The sequence below is a fragment of the Oreochromis niloticus genome, linkage group LG23 (assembly GCF_001858045.2).
Source record: "Oreochromis niloticus isolate F11D_XX linkage group LG23, O_niloticus_UMD_NMBU, whole genome shotgun sequence".
NCBI classification, from domain to species: domain Eukaryota; kingdom Metazoa; phylum Chordata; class Actinopteri; order Cichliformes; family Cichlidae; genus Oreochromis; species Oreochromis niloticus.
In genome coordinates this window covers 25,086,116-25,112,119 of record NC_031986.2, presented here as the reverse complement: position 1 = coordinate 25,112,119, position 26,004 = coordinate 25,086,116, and the positions used below count along the sequence as shown (strand labels likewise).

At 38.4% G+C, this 26,004-nt stretch overlaps 2 protein-coding genes across 2 annotated transcripts in view; both read left to right on the top strand.

Moving 5' to 3' along the window:
- The window catches only part of LOC109196997 (NLR family CARD domain-containing protein 3), a 501,803-nt gene that overhangs the window by 300,226 nt on the left and 175,573 nt on the right, over positions 1-26,004 (top strand). The gene's annotated exons all lie outside the window — the stretch shown is intronic.
- Positions 19,186-23,950, top strand: LOC109196794 (tripartite motif-containing protein 16-like). The gene is made up of 4 exons (XM_025902725.1): positions 19,186-19,474; positions 20,196-20,351; positions 22,510-22,556; positions 22,728-23,950. Exons 1-4 carry the CDS (start codon positions 19,212-19,214, stop codon positions 23,330-23,332), a joined length of 1,071 nt encoding a protein of 356 aa, XP_025758510.1. The 5' UTR covers positions 19,186-19,211; the 3' UTR covers positions 23,333-23,950.

The following is a 26,004-nucleotide window of genomic DNA, read 5'->3' as shown; positions in this document are numbered from 1 at the left end:
ATTGTATCCAGTACATCCTTTTGTCAGCAAAAACCCCCACTAATTTTAATACTGATTTGTTCCCTACAATTGCAACCCTTATACTTTAAATATGAAATAAACATCACAAACATATCAAATATTACTGTTCTGCAGGCCTGATTATTTTTGTCACAAGTTTGTCACAGTCTCCAAATTAAAGTAATATATCCAGTCAGCACTTTTATGATAATGCAAGGTCTGTTCTGATATCATTTGAAATCGAATAATCATAAATTGTTTTCTTAGCTCAAAAGGGTTTAACATGTTGCCTTTGTAATAGTTTGAAATCGTTCCTGAAGTTACAACCGAAAAATAAAAATCTGAAATTGAATGAGTATTTCGTATGAGGGTGACTACCTTTAACTTGATGTTTAAGAATGTATTTTTAAAAAAAATTAATTTATGCTTATTCTAGATGGCATTACCTCAGCTTCTGGTAACACTGTCATGAAACTTGAATACACTTTTTTAAGGATATGTTCTTTGATGTGCACATTTAACAAATAACTGGGAATGCTCTATTTAATATTTCTAGAATTAGAAACAAAGTCTCAGAGTAGTGTTGATGGGTAGCATTTATTGCTTTGAGGTTAAACTGCTTTAAAGGCTCCCTGAAGAGTCTTTAGTTCAAGCAAAACCTTCCAGTGGGAGTACTAAGAGTGACTAGAAAGAGAGAGATCATATTTCATCCATATTGACTTTTCATCACTGGCTTCCTGTTATATCCAGAGCAACTTCTTCTCATTTACAGCAGCAAAAATAACCAACTTTCTGAGTAGATATATTTCTTTTTAGTGCTGTTGACATGAAATTATCACCAGATGTCAGTAACAAAAAAAGAAATCAAATCATAGATGGTCATTAATTATGTGTGCCAATGAGAAATGATACAGGGAAAAAGTACTGAATACATCAAGCAAATGAGGTGTAAAAAGGCATGGAACATCATGGTAATTAGAAAGCAATCTTTCCACTCAGTGCAAATTAATATGATTTGTCTTAGTCCCAACTGAAGGCCTATAAAAATGTGTCTCATGACCAAGGACTCGCACAAGAAAATTCTCATCATGTGTATAAATGATGAGCAATGTTCCCTTTAATTTTTCATTGTCTGAGCCAACACACAAACTCCCTGAGAGGTCCCTTGGACCACTGTAAGCAACATTAGACACTGTAAGCAACATTTTTCTACCAATAGGAAAGGGAGTGGGGGTTTTTTGGTTTTGTTTTTGCTCAGAGGCGGAGAGTGCTTTCGAGCGCTTTCCTTATAAAGCGCTGTTTTTACCATTTCTTCCCGCAGTAAATATAAACAACAATAGTATTCAGGAAAAAATCAAACATTGCATATATTTTTTATCATAACTCTGGTTTTACGTGGCCTATCAATACAATTTAAAAACTGGTATAAAGTCCACACTTTTTCCGCTTATTGTTTCATCTGTCCTGCTCTCTATTGTTGTACACGTTGTCATTAACATGGCTTCACTCCACATCAGCCACGCCGCTTTGCTAGCTAAAACACCTGTGTCTGCACAAAAGGATGCTGTCATAGCCTGTCGACGATGTTGATTAGCTGCGAATATACGAATGTGAAACGCATCACTGGCTGGAGCGGCTAGTCACCGGTCACTTACTGACTCACGCTGCAAAACAGAATGAATTGTTAATGTATGTTTTTTAATTGCAATTCAGGTTAGCTTTTTTTTTTTTTTTTTTTTTTTTTTTTTTTTGTGCACAGTGCAGATTTTCTGTGCGCAGAGACCATGCCAGTAGTGTGTGATTGCGCACAGCTTAGAGGGAACATTGCTCATGAGGTCTCTCAAGACCTTCACAATGTTATTGCTGCAAAGCATACTGATGGTATAGGCTACAGAAGAATTTCTAAACCACTGAAGATTCCAGTGAGCTCTGTTGGCATCATAATCCAGAAGTAGAAAGAACATAATTTCACCATAAACTGACAATGATCAAGTGCTCCCTACAAAAGTCAGACAGACAAGTGAAAAGAATTATCCAAGATCCAAGAACCACTTGTGAGGAACTACTGAAAGACCTGGAAACAGCAGGTATAATTGTTGCAAAGAAAAGTATAAGTAATGCACTCAACCACCATGGCCTATTTCCACTCTGACCATACAAGACTCCATTACTGAAGAAACACCATAATTTAAAGTTTGCTGAAAAATATTTAAACAAGCCTGTAAAATACCAGGAGAATATACTCTGTTCAGATGGGACCAAAATTAAAATCTTTGGATGCCATAGTATAAACCAAGTCAAAAGGAACTGCATATCACCCCAAAAACACCAGCAGTGACGTTTGGATGTGGGAATATCACAGTATATTGGTATTTTTCAGCACAGGGCACTTGCATGCTTCATATAATTGAAGGAAGGATGATTGGAAAAATGCAACGGGACATTCTTGATGAAAATCTGTTGCCATCTACCAGGATGATGAAGATGACATGAGGGGGGAATTTTCAGTTAAGGAAACTCTCAAATGGTTTCAGAGAAAGAAAGTAAAGCTGCTATAATGGCCCAGCCAATCACCCACACTGAATCCAACTGAAAATCTATAGCAAGATCTAAAGGTCAGAGTTCATCGAATGGAGCATTTCAGATTTGAAGATTAGTGATGCATGTGACTAATTTCGCCATACAGGAGGCATCTTGAAGTTGTCACTGCCAAAAAAAAGCTTTTAGACAAAAATAAATTTTAGTAAGAACGCTTACTATAATTTTCAACATTACAAACATTTTCCCTGTGTCACTTCTAATTATTACACAAAACTTAATTTAAGGACATCTATGGTTCGAATTCTTTGCATGTGTGGATGGGTTGCTACGCATATCTAGTGAGAATTTCATGCCAATAGCACCTTTAGAAGTAAATTTACTTAGAAAATTGGTGCTTTGTTCAGTACTTACTTTATCCATTCAAACAGAGCACATGACACAAAGACTGCAGACTTACTTATGGCTGTTAGAGTTTGTATAACTAGGATAGAGGTCTCTCTTCTATGGAACCAGCTCCCAGTTTGGGTTCAGAAAAAAGACGCCCTTTATACTTATAGCTTACAGTTGGGACTGGATCAGGTGACTCAGAACCACATTTTAGTCATGCTGGAATAAACTCTTACACAGCTGCATGTGGTCACTATAAATAAAGATACATTGATTTAACGGATGGACATGAATATGAATATGATTTAAAAAAAAAGTAATTCAGAAAATAATGACAGAAAATCAAAGTGTTAACTTCACGAGAGTGTTCCTCCCAGTACTGCAAAATTACAAACCAAGCATAAGGCAAATACCTTTTGTCTCAATTAATCTGTCAGTCCTCTCAGCTTCTGGCATAGCTCCCCTTCGGTCTGCTGTTGAACAAGGGCTCAATCTTGCAGCATCTCCATGCCTAAGACCATCCCAACTTCACTCACACTGAACAAACATTTCACTGCAGTCCAAACAGTCTATTTTGCGTACTGTGTTTATACACAGATCAGGCATAACATTATGACCACTAACAGCTAAAGTGAACAGAGGTGGGACCAAGTCATTGTTTTGCAAGTCTCAAGTAAGTCCCAAGTCTTTATCCTCAAGTCACAAGTCAAGTCTCAAGTAAAGTCAAGCAAGTCAGAGTCAAGTCGCAAGTCAAGACAGACAACTTTCAAGTCAAGTCCCAAGTCCGAAACTTTGAATTTCAAGTCCTTTCAAGTCTTTTTTTTTAACCCTCTGGGGTCCCGGGTATAATTGGCCGTTCTTGACTACTTTTGATTTTACTTCTATATTTCACTTTTAAAATATGTTTTTCTTGCCTTGTTTGTTATCATTATTTACAGCACAACCTCAAATATCTGAAATTTGAGTTATTTTTTTCATTTTGGTATACTATATTAGCACAGTTGATCTAAATTCAGACAAAAAATTCAGAATCCGAGTAGAAAAAAGTTATATTTTTTTACATGTTTAAAGAATCATTTTCATAACTTGAAATGCAAATAGAAATTGTACATTTCTAAAAAATTATGCACAAGTTTTGCAAACAACAAAGTTATATGGTACTATTTACCTAAAAATGCAGCCAAGGCCTCAGGCGTTTTTTATATAACCATTTAAATCTATTTACAGAACAATCAGGTGTGCTGCATCAAATAAGAAGGCACACAAATTATTTGTGCCAGTCCAAAAAATGTAGTTTGTGTTCAGTATAAGACAGAGGAGAACACCACAGGCCTAAACCCTGCAGGTCTGACAACTGGAGGTGCAACAGTCCAGTTTTCTATGTGGAGACAGCGTTTACACTGGAATCTGCCTTTGACAGCTTTTTTAGATCAAATATGAAATTCAGCAGTCTAACCGACACACAATACAAAACAATAACTACACAACAAACTAACTATAGCCTCCAAACACGCTAAACGTCACTAATGTCTCACATATGAAAACTCTCTCTCTCTCTTTCTTTCGCTCGCCCGCTGTCACTCCTAAAAACTTCCCCTTCTCCCTAAACAACCAAATGTCACATGTTGCCTTATCATTTTTTTGATTGGCTGACATGGTAAACTCTAACACCAATAGGGAAGGGGTGTTTTTTTCTTTTTCTTTTTTCACTCGCAAGTGGAGAGCGTATGCTAGGCTGTCTGTAGAAAACGCCGTTTTTGTCTAGCATCCCTGTTGAGAATAACCTTTGCAAATAAACAACAGCTAATAACATAAGATCAAAGTATTTTATTTGATGTATTGACATAAATGACAGAAGAAAAAGGCCATGTATAGCAGGACTACTCAATTACACACTAAGGTGGGCCAGATTTTCTAACCAAAAAAAATTTTTTTCCCTGGCTCAGACATGCAAAAGTTAAACACGACCATACACTAATTGCAAATTAAACAGTGATTTTGAATTGTGATGTGATGGTAAAATAAATATTTGTCAGTCTAAACTGGGTTAAATCTACGGGGTTAATGATGGGGAGGAGACGGAGAGAGACTGAGTACAGCTACAGAACCCACTTTCTGAAACGGACCCTGCTCACCATTCACCGACAATTCTGAGCTAACAAGTTGCATGTTATTCTTGGATGCGCTTGCAGGACCGGATTTAAAATAGCATGACAAACATATCATACCTGTTAAAGCCAAACAGTATCATCTACGTAGCCCGAAGAACATTTGCTAATAAGATGAAGTTAGCTAAGTCAGCTGTCTCATCGTAGCAAAAAAAAAAAAAAAAAAAAAAGCACCACCTACCGTTCTTTATGCAACTTCAAATGTCGGACAAAGTTGGAAGTTGTTCCATCTCCGTCTGTGATTCTCTTCTTGCATGTTTTGCATATTGCATTTCGTTTTTTGTTGACTACTTCGTAGTTTATGTACCCGAAAGAAATTACTCTTGGAAGCATTTTTGGCTCGAGCGTTTTTGTTCTTGTTTTTTTCAAATCTGGTTAATTTGATTGGCTGTGCTACAGCCCACGCTCACATACATACGGAGTGTGGTAAGAATGAATGAATGAATAAAGTGAATTAATGGTCCGCACTTTTTATATAATATGTATGTTAAATTTTAGATTTGGGTAAAATATCAAGTCTTTTCAAGTAAACAGGTTCAAGTCCAATTCAAGTCCCAAGTCACTGGTGTAAAAGTCCAAGTCAAGTCACAAGTCTTACAACCTTTTTTCAAGTCAAGTCTAAAGTCATAAAATTAATGACTCGAGTCTGACTCGAGTCCAAGTCATGTGACTCGAGTCCACACCTCTGAAAGTGAATAATCTGTTAGTTGGTGGGATGCATTAGGAAGCAAGTGAATACCTTGTCTTCAGCACTAATTTAGAAGCAGGAAAGATGGGCAAATATAAAGATTTGACTGAGTTTGACAACGGCCAAATTGTTATGTCTGGACGACTGGACTCTTATTAGGTGTTCCCAGTCTGCAGTGGTCAGTATCTATAAAAAGTGGTCCAGGGTACAGTGGTGGACCAGGGACAGGGTCATGAGCGACCAAGGTTCACTGCTGGAAATGGGGAGCAAAGGCTGGCTCCTGTGGTCCCATTCAACAGACAAGCCACTGTAACTTCAACTGTTAAAAACCTTAAATCTGGTATATATAACCATTTATAGTTATATATGGTTCTTATGTGTCAGAACAGTGCATCATAACTGTTGCTGTTTTGGCAGCAGAAGGGGGGACCAACACAGTATTAGGCAGGTGGTCATAATGTCCTGCCTGATCAGTGTATACCAGGTATTACGTTAAGAGAAACTGATTTCAAAATTGATCTTGTGGTGCACATCCATCCATCCATCCATCCATCCATCCATTCCCTTTCCCTTTCGTGACTCAAGAGTTGGGCGTTCGCCTTGTAATCGGAAGGTTGCCAGTTCGAGCCCCGGCTTGGACAGTCTCGGTCGTTGTGTCCTTGGGCAAGACACTTCACCCGTTGCCTACTGGTGGTGGTCAGAGGGCCCGGTGGCGCCAGTGTCCGGCAGCCTCACCTCTGTCAGTGCGCCCCAGGGTGGCTGTGGCTACAGTGTAGCTTGCCATCACCTGTGTGTGAATGGGTTGATGATTGGATGTGTAAAGCGCTTTGGGGTCCTTAGGGACTAGTAAAGCGCTATACAAATACAGGCCATTTACCATTTACCATATCCTTTTCCAGGGTTGACACACTTCACCCTGCCAGCAACCCTGATTTCTGCATTAGACAATTAATTTGATCTGTAATCAGTGATTTAATAAGTGTTGGGAAAGTTACTTTTAAAATGTATTCCACTACAGATTACAGAATACATGCCCCAAAATTCATTTTGTAACGTATTCCGTAACGTTACTTAATGAGAGTAACATATTCTGAATACTTTGGATTACTTAATATATTGTCATGCTTTTTACAACTGTGTGATTTATTACTATTACTAAAGGTTACTTGCCAATACCAATACCAACTAAATTTTTTAATCTTAATATAAAATGAGTAACACTTGGGTGGACATAAGGTCAGTCTGCACTTTTTGCAGCGATCTTGTGTAGAAAACTATTCCGCGTGTATATAAAACACGTCCACAGCTCCCAATCGTAGTAAAGGGACCTCTGGCTAATAAGTCGGGTTCCATGTCGGGCTCATTGCCGAAAACTAGCTTTACTTTGTTGTCTGGGTCAACTGCTAGTGAGAGACAGAGAGTATGGGCTCAAAATGTGGTCATAAATATTTTGTACTTGTAAATCAGTTTTGTACTTGTAAATCAGGATTTGTATGTGTAAAAAGAATTTGTGCGTGCGTAAAAAAGATTTGTATGTGTAAAAAAGATTTGTGTGTGTGTAAAAAAGATTTGTATGTGTAAAAAGAATTTGTGCGTGCGTAAAAAAAGATTTGTATGTGTAAAAAGAATTTGTGCGTGCGTAAAAAAGATTTGTATGTGTAAAAAGAATTTGTGCGTGCGTAAAAAAGATTTGTATGCGTAAAAAAGATTTGTGTGTGGACTTAGCCAAAAACCCCCCTGCAAGTTACAAGTACGAATTTTGACCCTATTTTTCTTCCTGTCATCTGATTGGTCAATGTCATGTCAATCACAAATGTAACAATCCAATCAGAGAACAGATGGGTTTGGCTGTCAGAGGGGCACTTTTTTGAACTGCAGGTCCTTGAAGGGTAATACAGTTTGAAGCTGGAGGATCTCTATATAAATATCCGATAGCAGCTAGGTCCCCTTACTTTCAGCAGCTGTTGAAAGGATAAAGTTGTGGTATGTCAGTGGTTAGAAATACCATTATTACTTTAGGATTAGTTTAACACAAAGTCAGGGCTGACCCGGGACCATTGCTGTGAGTCACAGTGCGCAGCATAAAGGTCCTTTCACATCGGACGCAGGATGTGCTGCTAATGCTAACTGCTAACTAAAAGCAAAGGATCCAGAATTTGTTGCGCTGGCTGCTGAGCTCTGTGGGTTTTTGCAGCAGCTCTACCTGTACTAGATGCACCTGCTCCTTGTCGTTTCTATCTCTGACTTTATGTCCTCTACAACAGTTTCTGTTTTTTTTGCTAGTTCTTCAAATGTTCAATAAAAACATGTATGCTAATTCATAACGAAGAAAGCTTTGTAATGAAGACTGTCATTTCCAAAACACTGCCCCCCCCCCCGCGGTCCGCAGCGCTGTTGAAAAGCCTGTGGAAGTCCCTGTATAAAGCACGTAGACCTGTGACACAAAAATCACCAAACTCGGACGACCACAGACTGTTTTCCTTCGTGGTGATGAAGGAAAACGCTGGGTTGGCATGTAAAAGGGCATTTATTCCCTTCAAGGACCTGCAGTTCAAAAAAGTGCCCCTCCGACAGCCAAACCCATCTGTTCTCTGATTGGATTGTTACATTTGTGATTGACATGACATTGACCAATCAGATGACAGGAAGAAAAATGGGGTCAAAATTCGTACTTGTAACTTGCAGGGGGGTTTTTGGCTAAGTCCACACACAAATCTTTTTTACACATACAAATCTTTTTTACGCACGCACAAATTCTTTTTACACATACAAATCTTTTTTACGCACGCACAAATTCTTTTTACAAATACAAATCTTTTTTACACACACACAAATCTTTTTTACACATACAAATCTTTTTTACGCATGCACAAATTCTTTTTACACATACAAAACTGATTTACAAGTACAAAATATTTATGACCACATTTTGAGCCCATATTTTTTGAATAGTAATTTTAAAAATATTTTTTCACGTCATTATGCGGGCCACAAGTAGAGGTGATATGTGCCGCGAGATTCAGACACAGGCATTAGAGGCTCTTAGTGCGTGTTTTGTTTGGGTTTCCACCGGTGTGGAATTAACAAAAACAGAGAGGGCATAGCCTAACAAATGAAACAGGAAAAGACCGCCGTGTAATCCATTTATTTTAACAAAGTAACTGTATTCTGAATATCACCTTTTTAAACAGTAACTGTAATGGAATACAGTTACTCTTATTTTGTATTTTAAATACGTAAGGCCCGTACATGTATTCCGTTACTCCCCAACACTGGATTTAATAGATCACCAAAAAAAAAAAAATACTGATATGCAACTACGTGGGTGAATCCCATGAATTTCAACTTAATATTAATGAATTATTAATTAATTACACCATTACAAAGAAGCCTTTCATTTCCACAGACTAATTTCACTTCAGATGAACAATCTGAACTCACTCACAGAGTTATTTAATCTAGGAATATCAATCAGCCTGACTTGATATATACGTAACTGTTTAATAAGCAACCACACACATCCATTGCCATGCAACCTTCCATCTGCACTCAGCCTTTCAGATCACTGCTTCTCACATTTGCTTCAGACTACATCCCCAAGTTGGATAAAACACCATCAGCAGTGAAGTCTGTAGATCTGGTCGGAGGAGGTGTGGTGGATTTCTAAAAGCCTGAATTCACACCTTTTCACCCTGAAGAAATTCAACAAAATTGTTAAAATATGTGACCTGACAGAACCCAATGAGACGCTGGGGGACTGTTTTGAAACCACAAACTGGTAGACTGGTAAAGAGTGCCAGCTTTGTCCTGCCCAGTATTGTCCCAGATTCTTTCATTCTTCAGACCGGACAGAGAAGACGCAGACTCAGAGTATTTATAATCATTTTATTCAATCATTAACTTCCGGAAGAGAGATGTGCACGGTGCTAAGCATCTGCAGATCTGAAGCATCACAGGCCGGATGTGTATAATATAGTCTGCTCCCTCCACCCCTACAAAACCGTCACTTTATCTATTTTAATTCTACATGTCTGCCACATAGCTGCAAAAACATCTGCACCCTAGCTACTCATGTCTAGTTTTTATGACCCAAAGGTCATTTCCTGTTGTCTTCTTTTAGCAGCACAAATGTAGGCGATGTTCTCTGCAACTCTGCACAAAGCTTCCTGTTCTGCACAGTTTTCAGTCTTGCTAAACAATCTAATGACCTATGACACAGTTTATAACTCAAAGGTGGCCTTTAATATACTGGCCTGTTATTAAATGTATAAAACAAAATACATAGCAAATAAGCGCTAGAAAATGTATTTTCCTAACACCAGTCACCTACAGTACATCCATAGAGCCCCAATATTTACCCTTTTCTATTTTTACTTTTCTAATATATCTCTGATTCACTTTTTTCTGTCCTGTATGCTGCTGTAACAAGTAATCTTTTTTCAGTGTGGCATTTAATCATTTCGATATCTATGTGTATTTCTATCCAGGATCAGTCGAAATCATCAGTAATTTCATCATTCTATTGATTAAAGTGTATGTGTCCAAATATTCCTTTATCAGTGTCTAACAGTATGTGTTTGAGGGCGATGTAATGTCCATGTGTGCATGCTGAAAGAGACTGTGCTGGTCTGACCCCCCTCCTCCTTTCAGGGTGGAGCCTGCTGGAGTCCGATGGTTGACACCAGGTCTGAGGAAGTGTAAGTGTGTTTTTAATGTGATTCATGAAAACAAAGCAGCACACATTCAACCATCTTCAAACTGTCACATCACTCATTCACATCTCTGATGTCAGGAGTCATCATCAAAGTGTCAATCAATGAACAGATGATGGATCAATAACTGCAGCTGGATTGTGTTTGTTCTCTCCATCAGATTCCTGTCAACTCACAATCGACACAAACACAGTGAACACAAACCTCAAACTGTCTGACAACAACAGGAAGGTGACACATGTGAAGGAGAATCAGTCATATCCTGATCATCCAGACAGATTTGATTACCAGTATCCTCAGCTGCTGTGTAGAGATGGGCTGACTGGTCGCTGTTACTGGGAGGTCGAGTGGAAAGTAGAGGTTCAAATATCACTGAGCTATGGAACAATCAGAAGAAAAGGAGACAGTAAAGATTGTGTGTTTGGAAGGAATGATCAGTCCTGGAGTCTGTTCTCCTCTGATGTTAAGGGTTACTCTGTCTGTCACAGTAACAGAGAAACATATTTGTATCCCCCATCCTCCTCCTCCTCCTCTGTCTCTAACAGAGTAGCAGTGTATGTGGACTGTCCTGCTGGCACTCTGTCCTTCTACAGAGTCTCCTCTGACACTCTGATCCACCTCCATACCTTCAACACCAGATTCACTGAACCTCTTTATCCTGGATTTACAGTCTGGTTTCCTGGTTCTTCAGTGTGTCTGTGCTGAGTTGAGTGTAAAGAGTGTCCTCCTGTTAGAGGACTGACTGTTGAACAGATAGTTCAGTCTGTACAAGTCTGTCTCTTTTACCCAGAAACACATTTTGAGATTCATGGATTCATCAGATGTTTTAAACTGTTCTTATAAACTGATTTGTAAGTGATAAAGATGGAAGCTACGATTATTCCAGGATCCACGTGTGTTTTTCTATCTTTTAAAGTTCATGGTGAATATCTGTGTGTTGTGTTTCTCTGAAGCTCAGTTCAGCTGAGACAGTTATCAGGTGCACTTAGTTTGCTGCAGAAGAGAAACTTTTTTCTGAGAGGATTCACTGAACAGCAGTTACCCAAAAGATGAATTTACAAACTGCTCAGAGACATTCACACATTATTGTCTAATTGATACAAGTTTAATGAGCAGCCAGGGCTCATTAAGATTTTTATTTTTGCTGTTAGAATGATGAAATGATGGCTAAACTTTATATATACCTTTTTATTATAAATGTATTAGTTCCCAGCTTTGTACATTGCTGAATCATTATTTTGTTCTCCTGGGTTGCAGTTTTCTACTTTTATTGTAAGCCTGTTTGGTTTGCAAACTAAAAATAAAACTGAGTCTGACTAGCCGTCACATTACAGCTAGACTCTTCAAAATATGACGAATTTTTAGGGAATCTCTAACTGTGAAATAATTTGACTCTAAGTTGATGATTTGTTCCTCTGCTAGTTAAAATAAACTACACTCTGACATTCTTGACTAGCTCTCATTAAATATCTAGAGCATTCCTTCATATACTACCTGTGAAGTAGAATTGATTTGATGGATGCTAAATATTCTGAAATTTGTGGAAAAAAATGAATAAAAGTATTACAAATGTTCACATGGTTTAAATGTTTCCTTGCTGGTTTGATTATTTCAATTCAATTCAATTTTATTTATATAGCGCCAAATCACAACAAAAGTTGCCTCAAGGCGCTTTATATTGTACAGTAGATACAGAGAAAAACCCAACAATCATATGACCCCCTATGAGCAAGCACTTTGGTGACAGTGGGAAGGAAAAACTCCCTTTTAACAGGAAGAAACCTCCAGCAGAACCAGAATCAATTATTTGATTGCTGATCATTCTTTTTAACTCTGATTTTGTGTGCTGAATAAATTCTTTTTTGTAATTTCTTGGGACAGATTGTTACAGAATCATGTCCACCAGTATTGAAGGAACTCTCCTTTTCTGTTTATAAACACCCATCTTTTGTTAAAAATAAATTAAATAAATTACATGACATCAGTTGTATATCAAAATGTATGAAAATATAAGAGAAAGAGATAAAGAAAAACAAATTCCCCACTGGCTGCAGTTTTGGTCCTTAAATCATGTGTCTGTGAGCTTGAGGATCCAACAGTATCTAGTATCCTAGCTGTTCCTAGAACTATGCTCTTCTGTGCAGATATCTCAGATGTTGTTCCTGGGATCTGCCTGAGTCACTCGCCCAGTTTGGGGGTAACTTGGAGTGGTAACTCCAAGTGTTCCAGTTACCACATGGACCTATGTTGCTTTCACCTTCAACATCTTCTCTTGCTCTTCTCTCATGCTTTGATAGTATTTCAAGCTTCTCATGTTCCTTCTTCTTGATGTTCACTCGGGGTGGCTGTAGCTCAGGTAATAGAGCAGGTCATCTACTGATTGGTAGGTTGGTGGTTTGAAATGTTTATTTAAAAAAATCACATTGGCTGCATTTTTAGATAAAAAACTACCAATAACTTTGTTATTGGTTGATTCTGTTCATCTGGACGTAGCGTTTTCAGTGGGAGAAACGTTTCGTCACTCATCCAAGTGACTTCTTCAGACTCAGCTGACTGCAGGTTTCCCCAATCTTATAAACAGCACATTTGCATAATGCCTGAAACCAGCTCGTTGAAGGAACAATGGGTTCCTTCATCATAATTATGCAAATTCTCATGACCATTGATCAACAACCACTGATCAATGGCCATGAGTACCATTCACAGAGAGTTGGGGAATGGCTGCAATCACAGCATTGTAAGATGGCAAAAGATGTACCCTTAGGCCCCCTCCTCGATTCAGAGATGGTCTTTCCCTTTTCAAGTAAATGGCCTCCTTGACTCCGCTTGACTCCTCCAAAGATTTTATTATCTAGCAATATTTTAGCTAAAGAATTGTGAAATGTTGAGAACTTGAAAGAATGAAACAGTCACAAGCCAGCTTGTTTCTGTGCTCATGACTTTTAATGTTTAAAAAGGTAACATGGGAAAGTTCATTCTACAGAACAAAGATTTGCTAAAAGCTAAATGATCAACACGTGCTGTGAAAAATATCTGTCCCCTTCCTGATTTCTTTGGGGGGAGGGCACTCACATATAAGACATAACCCAAATTAATATAAAACTCAGTATTTAAGTCAGGGGCGATTTTAGCCCATTTTGGGGGGTGCTTCAGCACCCCCAAAAATGAATCAAAGCACCCCCAAAGATTTCTTACTTTTTTTGGACAATATTTGCTGCTTGTGTGACACACTGCTAAAAATATAAAAACCATACAGTAAATGGTTGAGACATAACATTTTAACAAAAAAGTATAGATACCCCCCCCCCCAAAAAAATGGTTTGTTCCCCCACTCTAGCGCTGTTGCTGCCAGAGCGATGGTGGCTGAGACGCAGCGGAGCGGTGGTGTAAGTGCCTGGCTTAACCTTCAGTTACTCTTTATATAGTTAGGTAGGAGTCAGACCATGTTTCTTTTTAGCTGAAAAACATTACACCAGGTAACCTGCAGTGTTCAAAACATGTTTTCCAATGATGTTTGCTACCCTACAATCCGTCCTGCTCTGTAGTAAAATCAGCGACATTTGACCGTCCTGTTGCTCCCGTTGAAATGTATACAGCCTATTTAAAATCTAAAACTTAAAATTGTCCGTAGCCTGCTGTTGTTACCACTGTCCTGTTTGAAATGGATACTAACTAGCTAACTGACTGGATGCCCATTAACCTTATAACTCCTGGTGTGTGTGTGTGTGTGTGTGTGTGTGTGTGTGTGTACAGAGAGACAGCCAGGTTCATAATGGATATAAGGAAGTTTTTTCAAAAACAGGAGCCACATTCAGGTAAAAGTGTAAAATCAAATGATCCGTCAATCAAGAATAATGTTGGATCAGTGTTTCAATATTTATATCTTTTATTAGATGTTCATGTGGTTTGGTTATTTGCCTTTTGGCTGAAAGTACACTGAGAGAGGACTTTTTGTTAGTGATCTTAATAATATTTTTTTCATATTAATGTAATTTTTCATCTAATTGAATACAATCTATTTGTGTATGATTGTCATTCCAAAGAGGGAGAGAGGAAAGAGGGAACGTGAGGAGAAAGTACAAGGTCAGGAAGAACCAGGTAAGAAAACAAACAGGGAACAGTGACAGGCAAAACTGAAACTGTTAAACTGACAAAGAGAAAAAACCTGATTTTACTCATACAGTCTGGAAGTTGTGTTCTCCCTATATTAAAGCTGCTATACAGAATCTGCAAAACAAACTGGGTTGAAACATTTTTGACCCTCTTTAACAACATTCCAACATAACATTATAATGGATTGGGGAGATTAAAATTAATGATATATTTTTATGTGGTTCAGCCACAACTCTACTAAAACCTCAGCCAGTAATAGGTAGGCCAACTTTTGGACCGTCCAGTTGTCTGTATGACTGCCGCAGTACGTGCACCACATTTGCACACTATCAGAAAGTGCCAAACAGCCCTGGTGGAGTGAGGAGCTGTAAAGAAAAGCAGATGCTCTGTTTATATTCTAAAATGTTTTAAGCTTGTTTCAAAGATTCTGTACTGCAGCTTTAAATGTTTTCCAAAAGCACACATACACTTATCAGTGTTTCTCAAACTTTTTACAGTGTGTAGCACCTGAGAAAAATGTCAAGCTCTCCCAAGCACCACTATGAAAGCACGAACCCGATTAAATATTACAACACAAAATTTGTATTATTAAATTAGTAAAATTAGTATCTGCAGTAAAGATTTTTATTTGTAATAATTTATTCTGTTTTGGGAGTATTTTTTATGTATCTGTATAATATTATACATACACATTAAAAGTGAATCTCTGTCCAAAAAATGCACTCAGTTTACTTCTTACTCACTATGAGCATCATTCATTATTCTCCCCCAGTAATTAAGGTTAGGATATGTATTTTTTTTTTAAATTTCAGTCCATTCTTCTTTTGCAGCATTTAAATAACCTTTATCAGATTTGATGGTTTTGTTACAGACAAAGAAAGTGTTTTGCTTTTCTTTCACAAATGTGGGGATTAAATTGTGTTAAAATGTACAAAACAGTGATGTCATGTTTTGTGACGAGGACCCAGGCACAGAGAGACTTGGTGAATTTAAGAATCTTATGATTTAATAAAGAAATTTGCAGACTTGCACAGAGATGGTAAAATTATGATGACTGATAACGGAGATGAAGACAACAGATGATGACGACAGGGAGAAACACGGGACAACTGGAGACATTTAAGAATGCAGGGACTGACAGAGACAGGGAAGAAGTCTCATCGTGACGTGTAAAGTTTATCTTGCCTGGCTGGGCAGCTCTCTGGGTGCTCAGCACCCCCAAAGCTCTAATCCTAGAATCGCCCCTGGCTCAACTCCTTTAATGGTCCACCATATACAAGCACAGGTGAGCCCATAAATGGCAGGAAGTAAACATTCCTTACTAACTAAGCAAACCAGAACCTTACATAGAATGTGCCTGCAATTAAACACTATAGCTGTTGCCTCCCCCATCATCCTACATGTAGGGGAGGGACAGAAAAATATCTGAACATGCAGTTCAGGACAAGGTTTACAATTTCAAGTACAACAATGACAACTTTTATCAAAATCACACCAACAGGGGCCACAGTGGCAAAAGCTCTATCACCCTTAGTTCTCATCTTAGTTTGCTGTATAGCAAGTAGCCCCTGATCCGATGATCTCAGGGACCTGCTAGGGACACAGGGCTGTAGAAGATCAGAAATGTAAGCTGGTGCCAGTCCTTGCAAAGATCTGAAAGTCAAAACCAGCATCTTAAAATGGACTCTGAATTCAACAGCAAGCCAGTATAACTGATATAGCAACGGTGTCACATGTGAATATTTGGAGGATTTGGTCAGAAGCCTAGCTGCAGTGTTTTGCACAACCTGCTGACAATCCAGGGAAACTTTGTTTAGACACATAAACAGTGACTTACAGTAGTCCAAGCATGAAGAAATAAATGTATGTATAGCAATCTCCAGTTCAGATCGATCCAGAGATTTGACATGACCATCCAATGTGAGAGTCGAGTCAAAAGTTACACCTAAATTCCTGATAGAGGATTTAACATAGACCGAAAGAGGATGTCAGGGTTCAGAATATTGAGGAGGAATCCAAAAATAAGCACAGATCCGGGCGGGTGCAATTAGACGGCATTTTAATGAACACGTGTGTGAGTCCGACCGCTGTGCAGATTTCAGCGTCGAACTAAACTTACAATAATTAGACAAAGGTTTTATAGGGTTGGCAGTCTTTCTGTTACCAGGCAGACTCAAACAAAGCATACGTCACTCCAAAACCACAATGACTTTTAACATAGTCTAAAACAGAACATCATCTTCGCCTCGAAGGCAGATGCTTCCTGTCTCCATCCTCGCTGTCGCTCATCTCTGGGACATCTGGTGTACTTCCTGGAACCGACTACCACGTACGCACCCAAACTTTGCAGTTATAAACTCTTACCTACATGAGTCTATCTGTGTGTGTGTGTGCACGTACGGGGGCGCGTGCGTACTGTGTACTGCGTACGTGTCATGACCTCTCTCACTATATGTATCTGTATGTGTGTATGTCTGCACATACACGCTGCACCTTAATTGACCTCAGCTTAAGCAACCAGGCTAAGGCCATCCTGTGTGTAATGATCTTAACTTCTATATAAAATGTATAAAACAAATGTTTCAATCTAATACAACTACTTAAAGCTTAAATCAAAGATAAATGCATAATAAAACACCCTGCTCTTAACTTGCACTCACTCTGCTTTCAGTTTCACTTCTGCAAGCCTTGCAGAAGTGTTTCCTGTCTCATTTTGGCACAGAGTGTATTTTCCTGTCTCTGCCCCCTACACAGAAACACTGAAATCATAGAAGCATTAAAAACATCTAAAATTATAGATTCAACTCCACAGTTTAAAGTGGTTCTTCTTGGACCTATAATAAAGACTAATATAATACCAATATATTTGAACATCTGAATGCATCTGAATGCAACATCACTCTCAATCATGAAATGGTAATGATGATTATAAAAATAGCAGCCAATAATAGCAGTAAAATATTTCTCCTCTCGATAAGGACCAAGGGCTTACACTATCTGGGGTAAAAATCTGTCAGGAGCGCATACAAGGACTTAAGTTTTCCCCTCATTAAGTTTGAGGAAGTTAAGAGCCATCCAACGTTTGATCGAATCTAAGCAGTCATTCATAAGCTGGAGCTTAGATAAATCTTGGGGCTTAAAAGAAATGTATAACTGAATGTCATCAGCATAACAGTGATAGGAAATGTCCTCAGAGGGGCTCATTATACATTGAAGGGGAAGAAAATATATTTAAAAACAATAAAGGCCCCAAAACAAATCCTTGAGGGACACCGTAAGTAAGCGAGGTAGAGGATGATCTGAAATTAGAGACCGCCACAGAAAAACATTACTGATGTAACTATGAGGAGACCCACTCCAAGGCAGTTCCAGATATACCAACCCAATATTTTAGCCTTTCAAGCAAAGTGTTGTGGTTAACTGTGTCAAAATCTGACATGAGGTCCAACATAAGCAGGACAGAACATTTTCCTGCATCATTACTCATCAAAATGTCACTAGAGACTTTAAGAAGTGCTGTTTCTGTAGAGTGAACTCTACGAAAGCCGGACTGAAACTTGTCAAAAAGGCTGTGTTTGTCTAGAACTGCTGTAAGTTGCTTAGCCACAACCTTTTCTATAAGGTTAGCAATTAATGGTAATTGGTAACTGTATGATCTATACTGCACATAAAACATGATATAATTGCTATAATAAATGCGAATTGAGAGACAAACAGGAGAGACATTTTCATCGATGCAGAAGACAATCAATGAACTCACTTCACAGCTGACTGTGATGAATGACTGTTTTTTAGTTTCAAAGAGACATGAAGGGTACTCCCCAAAGTCTGGTCTGGATCAGTGTCTGTGGTTACCATACTTACTGGAAAAGCTACTGTGAATTAAACAGCTGGCATCGCGTTAACTTACCGGCGATATGAGTGTTTACATTTTTCATTACAAAAGAAATGTACGAATTAGTTTATTTATAGTTATCATATTTATAGTTATCAGTGTCATCGAATTCCAGTCTAACACATATGAACATCAGCTCAAATCACAGGGCTGCTGTACATCGAATGACCAGCAGGTGTCAGTACTTCCAAATAAGCGGTTAAACAAGGCTTCGTGTGATCTGCCTTTTGGTGAAGCAATTGGCCGGAATGATTCGACACATTCATGGGGCTTCATCACACCATCACTATTTACAGTTTATAGCAGCACCATTGCCACTTGTGATTTAAAATGCATTCTGAGATAAGTCAATACTACAGTCAATCCATAGCAGTTGGTTATCTAAGATCAAACTGTCTTCATTTACTGTGTGCGGTAAGCAATCAGATGTTACACAAGCTGGAGTGGCAGTGCTAACCCCACCCCCTGACTTTGATGAGTGACAAATGAAATTAATTAATGAACAAAGCCGCAGGGCCAGGAGTGCTAAATGAATTAAGTAAATACATCATTAAATAATTAATTAAATGTTTCAATAATTGATTAATTAAATATATAATTAATTAAATGTGTCATTGATTAATTTGGAAATAAATCATTGAATAAATGTTTTAAATTAAATTAATGACATTTAATAAATTATTTAATAACATGTTTAATTAATAAAGATGATATTTTATCAAGATCATATTTTTTTTCAAAGGTTCAGACCAGAAAGTTTAACATGTTATTATTTTTCTCATTATTGTCTCTTCAGATTGAGTGTCTGTAATCTCTCAGAGAGAAGCTGTGAAACTCTGTCTTCACTTCTCAGCTCCCAGCCCTCCAGTTTGAGAGAGCTTGACCTGAGTAACAATGACCTGAAGGACTCTGGAGTGAAAGTTTTGTCTTATGGACTAGAAAGTCTGTATTGTAAACTGGAAATACTCAGGTCAGCATTCTTAAAATGGTCTATAGATGACTATTTAAAATCTTTAAGCAATGCAGGGCTTTCTGTTGTGATTTGTCAAATTATCTATTATATTGTTCATCCTAATCTGCGTGATGTATCTGATCCAAAAATGAAAAACGTATAAAAAAAGTGTTGGAAGTTGTCCAACATATTGAAGTCATATTTTCTGCATACAATACGTTAGTATTCCCCTCTCTCGTTTTGTCTTTTTCTCTTCCTTTTTTCCAATGAAATCTTTACATGATGTTAGCCTCCCCGATAGCACAGCTCAGTGGAGGTAACCGTTAATTAGCCACTTTGGTTTGGTTCTGAAAAGATTTGATGAGCTGTGAAAAAAATTTATTTCAGATGTTTTTGTTGTCCTCACAAGGTAATATAAGATATAAAGACTTTTATAATATAGACTTAATTTACTGTCATAATCTGGTCAGACGTCTCGCTTGCCCAATATTTTCATTAAAACCAAAAAGCAACAAAGCTGATGACACCCAAAACAGCCTCAGCCCTACTTTATGTATTTTTTGTCTTAATTTTAATTTCATTAATTTTTATCATTTGTAGATTTTAAGGTTTAGATTGACTAATGGCTATTTTTAACTCCTGTTTTAGTCATGTCATTTTTTAATGATTTTTGGCTGCAATTTTTCTGTTTGCATTTAGCTATGTTGCTATTCTCTAAGAGTATTTGTCATGTCTGCAGGCTGTCAGGCTGCCTGATCACAGAAGAAGGTTGCAAGTCTCTGGTCTCAGCTTTTAGCCTCAACTCTTCCCATCTGAAAGAGCTGGACCTGAGCTACAATAATCCAGGAGAGGCAGGAGTGAAGATGCTTGAGCAGCTAAGACTGGACACTCTGAGGTATGTAGATGGCCGTTACAACCACAAACAGTGTCTGATCGATGAGGAAACTGACCCTGTCTGATTACTTAATGCTTGAAACTAGTGTTATTTGAACAATCACACATGTAGGAACATTTTTCCCATTCTGGTCTGACATAAACAGTAGATGTCTGTATGGGGTCTCAAAGGACAAATTCTCTGTCAACAACAATGGTGCAACCTGTTCAAACTTATCTCTGGAAAGGAACTTACATTTTTACTCTCTGACCTTTATTTAGATTAAGTTTTATCTGTGTGTAGAGACCATGCCCAGGACATGTTTAGCCCCTAATTCTGACATTGTTTGCCTAGCTTAGAAAAAAAGAATTATAAAAATAAATGGATTACTAGGTCACTCAACCTAACTGGCCACCTACTAAAATGGGCTTTGCATTGCTAGTTTGCTGCTTCTGACCGTTTACTGCTGAGACTTGTTTGTGCTAAAATATCAAATTGATCCTCTGGACTTTGTGATGACACAGTCACAGTTACATATAGTCAAAGTTAATCAACTTTGTTCAATCAACCTTGAAATTCAAATTCAAATTATAATAAGAAATAATCATTACAGCAGAAAGCAAATACTAAGGAACAATGGAATGGAGTTGGTGGAGCAGACTAGTGGGTGTTTTTGACTGTAAAGCCGGTCTAGCATTAACAACAACTGGTCCTATTACCCTGCAGCCTGCACTGCAGGATATGTACTGTGCCACTGAGAGCTCCAGAGAGCCTGCATGGTGGCCCTGCAGCTAACCAGCACTTCAGTCAAATGTTATTGATATAATTTTTGCGTAAATAAATGAAGATGATGAGCCTTTAAACACACTTACAAAAGGAACATGTAAACATATGCTATAATTATTTTAGTGTGATGCTGTGATACATCATATTGTGAAATATCACTGAAATTACATACTGTGGTCAACTGAACTCTCAAATGTACAAATACTTGTTAGGATATATACTGTTATGTACTGTTAGGAGAATATGAAATAAATCTATACATCATAAAGGTCAGCCAGAAAAATTAAAGTTCAGAAGAAAGACAGAAGCAATCCGAAAATGACAAGTATGAGAATGAGAATGAGAGTGAGTGAAACAGAGCAAGAGAATACGAAAACAGAAACAAATGAAAAGTGAAGTGACAATTGCTTCCTTTTGATTTAACTGCAACTGCTTCTGTTTGCACATTGATCTGATTATTTATGCATTCTTACCGTTCACATTCAGGTCAAGTAGCAGCACATCACAGATGGGAAAATACAAAGTAAGCAGGTCCCTCAGTGATCATTCACATGCAGAAAAATACAACATACCTGTTAATTAACAGGTCACAGAGTCACTGATGTTGTCAATTTAGAACAAACAGAGAGAAGTCTGAGCAAAACAATAATAGATGATTTTACATGAACTACAAAATGAACCAGCTGATTTTATAGGGTGATGAAAGAGGAACTCTTTCTCAGAATGAGTGGCAGGAAGCAGGAATGTTGACTTAATTTTAGGTAAATTAAGCTCATTGGCTATTCCTGCTGTTTGTGTCATATTACAGTGGGATGTTGTATCATGTCTCATTTATTACAGTTATAATTGTTTACAGACTAAAGCAGGAAATTGCAGATTTGTGTTCTAATACGTGGAGCTAGTAAATAAAATCTATAAATTATTCCATCCTGACTGAAGCATAACCTTTGTAAAAGCAATAGCAAAGAGTTAGGGTACACTAAATGATCATGAGGATCACATCATATTCTATGACCGCTACATTAGCTCAAAATATGTGATGCACTGGCTGCTGCACTCTACCTGTACTAAATCATTTTTTGTACCCAGTCCCAGTCTTTATGTTTAATATGCACCCACTCCCTGACAGTGTGAATGAATGTCACAGTGTGCTGAACTTTGACTGTGGCACGTGTTGAGTGCTCTCTGGACATCGTGCTTAATGAAGATTATGATGTAATGTGATAATCATTTTTGCTCTTTTGAAATTTAGACATTTTCTTCAAGTGTATGTGTCCAATTGTTGGATTGTTCCTTTATCAGTGTCTAACAGTATGTGTATGAGAGCGATGTAATGCCCATGTGTGCATGCTGAAAGAGACTGTGCTGTTTTGACCCCCCCTCCTCCTTTCAGGGTGGAGCCTGCTGGAGTCCGATGGTTGACACCAGGTCTGAGGAAGTGTAAGTGTGTTTTTAATGTGATTCATGAAAACAAAGCAGCTCACATTCAACCACCTTCAAACTGTCACATCACTCATTCACATCTCTGATGTCAGGAGTCATCATCAAATCAATCAATGAACAGATGATGGATCAATAACTGCAGCTGGATTGTGTTTTTCTCTCCATCAGATTCCTGTCAACTCACAATCGACACAAACACAGTGAACAGAAACCTCAAACTGTCTGACAACAACAGGAAGGTGATACGTGTTTTATCGATTCCATTATATCCTGATCATCCAGACAGATTTGACTGGTATCCTCAGCTGCTGTGTAAAGATGAGCTTGAAGGTCGCTGTCATTGGGAGGTTGAGTGGAGAAGAACGGCTTGGATATCAGTGAGTTACAGAGGAATCAAAAGGAAAGGAAGGAGTGATGAGTGTGTGTTTGGAAGGAATGATCAGTCCTGGAGTCTCAGATGCTCTAATGATGCTCATTCTGTCTGGCACAGAAGCATAAAAACGTCCATCTCCTCCTCCTCCTCCTCCTCCTCTGTCTCTAACAGAGTAGCAGTGTATGTGGATTGTCCTGCTGGCACTCTGTCCTTCTACAAAGTCTCCTCTGACACTCTGATCCACCTCCACACCTTCAACACCACATTCACTGAACCTCTTTATCCTGGACTTGGGTTCTGGGCTCCATCGGACGGTTTGGCAAAGGGTATTATCGACATTTATGGCCCTCCTTTGAATAAACTATTATTTGACTTTGAGTCAGTGACTCTGTGTAGTTAGTGTTCCCCTGTTAGAGAAACAGTTCAGTCTGTACATATTTATCTCTTTCACTCAGAAACACATCATGAGATGTATGAAAGATCCTGATATTTATTTTCAGTACATTTAGAATGATGAAAGAACTCAACTTTGGCATGTCAGTGGTGGCATTTGGAGAATTAAATCATCCTTTAGAAACTAGATATAAATATTATATTTTCCAACATGATTTTTTCCTGTGGTACAGATGACAATGAAAAGATATAAAACAGTCTGCAAATCATAAGTTATTAATTCAAATGATTATTAACACCACAAGAGAAGATTTCCTGTTATTTGTACCACTCACTTGGTCATGTGATCTGGTTGTGCACTCCATCATAACTGACATCGCTTTCTACTTTGATATTTTCATGGTAAATAGACTGATTCTTGTTTAGAACTTTTGTGCACACATTCATACTCTGATGGATGATGGAGAGGGTTAGTATCTTGCTCAAGTATATTTTGCATGCCAACTGGAGCAGCCAGGGATTGAACCACCAACATCCTGATCATTAGATGCATTGCTCTGTCTCCTGAGCTATAACCAGCCATCATCAACGCTCTTTCTTAAACCCTCTCTGAGAGAATCTCAAACATGAGGAAGACAGGGAAGAGAGTGGACTCATTAGTAAAATGAAAAACAGCCAATATTGACGTTTAAGACAAGTGAGGTAACAGAAATACTATATATATGGCAGTGGTCACCATGGCAACATCAATGTCGTTTGCTGCGTATTGTATTGATTCTAATCCTGTCAGCCACATATCAGGATATGCTGTTGTTTGTATTTCTTTTCATTGTTACCATTTTTGTCTTTTTTAACAAACTATTTTTTATCTCTTGCCATTGTTTGCCAGTGAGTGAAACAAAATTTTGTTCCATCTTTCTACAATAAAAAATATCTTCATCTTAGTGATTGTATGTGCAGAGTTGTAGTTACTTACAGTGACCACTAGAGGCCAGTGATCCTAATAGTTTCCCAGGAACCGTCCAGTTCATCCACATTAATGAAGCTGTTGGTGATCAACGCTTATCAGTACAACTATAAAAACAATATTAAACATTTAAGTGCTCTACAAATAGTTTGTCTGATGTATATAACTAAGCTGTGTTTTAAAAGGGTAAATATAAATGTCAAATTGAAAGCAGATTTCACCGTAATGTACTCTATTTTTAAAATATGCCAAATGTAATCTGTCTTGGTAATGTTTTACTCATATTTTGTTTACACAGACTCAAGCAGTAGGACATGAGATGAAACACAAGGTCTGCGTCCAGGGTGGACACAGACCTGCTCCCCTCAAGCAGGAGGCTCCAGTCCATTCGGACCAGAACCTCTCACCATAAGAACAGCTTCTTCCCCTCTGCTGTTGGACTCATGAACAATAACCATAAGACTGTTCCCACCACTTGCTCTGATTCAAACACATGACCCTATATTGTGGTCTCTGCATCTGTTCCATTTTTGCACTGATCATCACCTGCATTCATGTATATATCAATCTGCTTAGCACTTTTTTTATTTTTATTTTTATGTTTAAGTGTTTTTGTTATAGTATGTTTTGCACAAAGTACCGCAGCAATTTTCTAATGTTGTAAATCTGCTCAACATTTGGCAATAGACCCTTTTCTGATTCTGATTTGAAATAACAAAGCAGCATGGTGGCACGGTGGTTAGCACTGTTGCCGCACAGCAAGAAGGTCCTGAGTTCCATTCCCCCATCAGGCCAGCAGGGTCTTTCTGTGTGGAGTTTGCATGTTTTCCCCGGGTTCTCGAGCTTCCTCCCACAGTCCAAAAACATGCACTTTGTGGGGAAAGGTTAATTGAAAAATCCAAATTGCCCATAGGTGTGAATGGTTGTCTGTCCCTATGTGTTAGCCCTGCAACAGACTGGCGACCTGTCCAGGGTGTACCCCGCCTCTCGCCCTATGGCAGCTGGGATAGGCTCCAGCACCCCTGCAACCCTGAAAAAGGGTAAGTGGATGGATGGATTTGAAATAACATTTGTTACTTCAATTTTGAAAGTTAAACAGCCAGAAAGTATCAACGTGGAATCAATGCAGTGCAATGTGTTTGTGTCAGGTCAACTGTTGCATGCAGATGTCCTGGATTTACACTGTTCCCTGGTTCCCTAGTGTTTCTGCATGTAGTTTAGTCTAACGGTGCGTTCACACTGAACGCGATAGACACGACCAAAAAGCGCCACACACCCCTAGCTGGTCGCGTGCACATTCGCACCGCGAAGCGCGTCGAAAGCGAACTGGTCGCGCTTTAAAATATTCAATTTTCACGTGCGTGAAGCGGAAATGTGGGAGGAAGTAGTGCCAGACGGTATGTTTGCAAGATGGCAGCTGTCGATCTAGCGTTTGAAGAGAGAGTCTCCCTTCTCTATTCACTGTGGAGGGTAGAGCAGTGGCGTAAAGCACGCTTGACACGTTAGTCATTACAAAAATTTATTTGAAATATTATTAAGATGCTCAAACAGAAAAACATTAAACATAAATATATAAAATATAACTATTTACAGAGAGACAGGAATAAAAAGGACCCAGCTTAAAGTGGAAGAGCCTCAGGGAGAAGGAGGAGAAAAATAAGAACATTGTTTCTGCCCTGGAGAGCCTGCTACCTCATCAGAAAACTACTGAT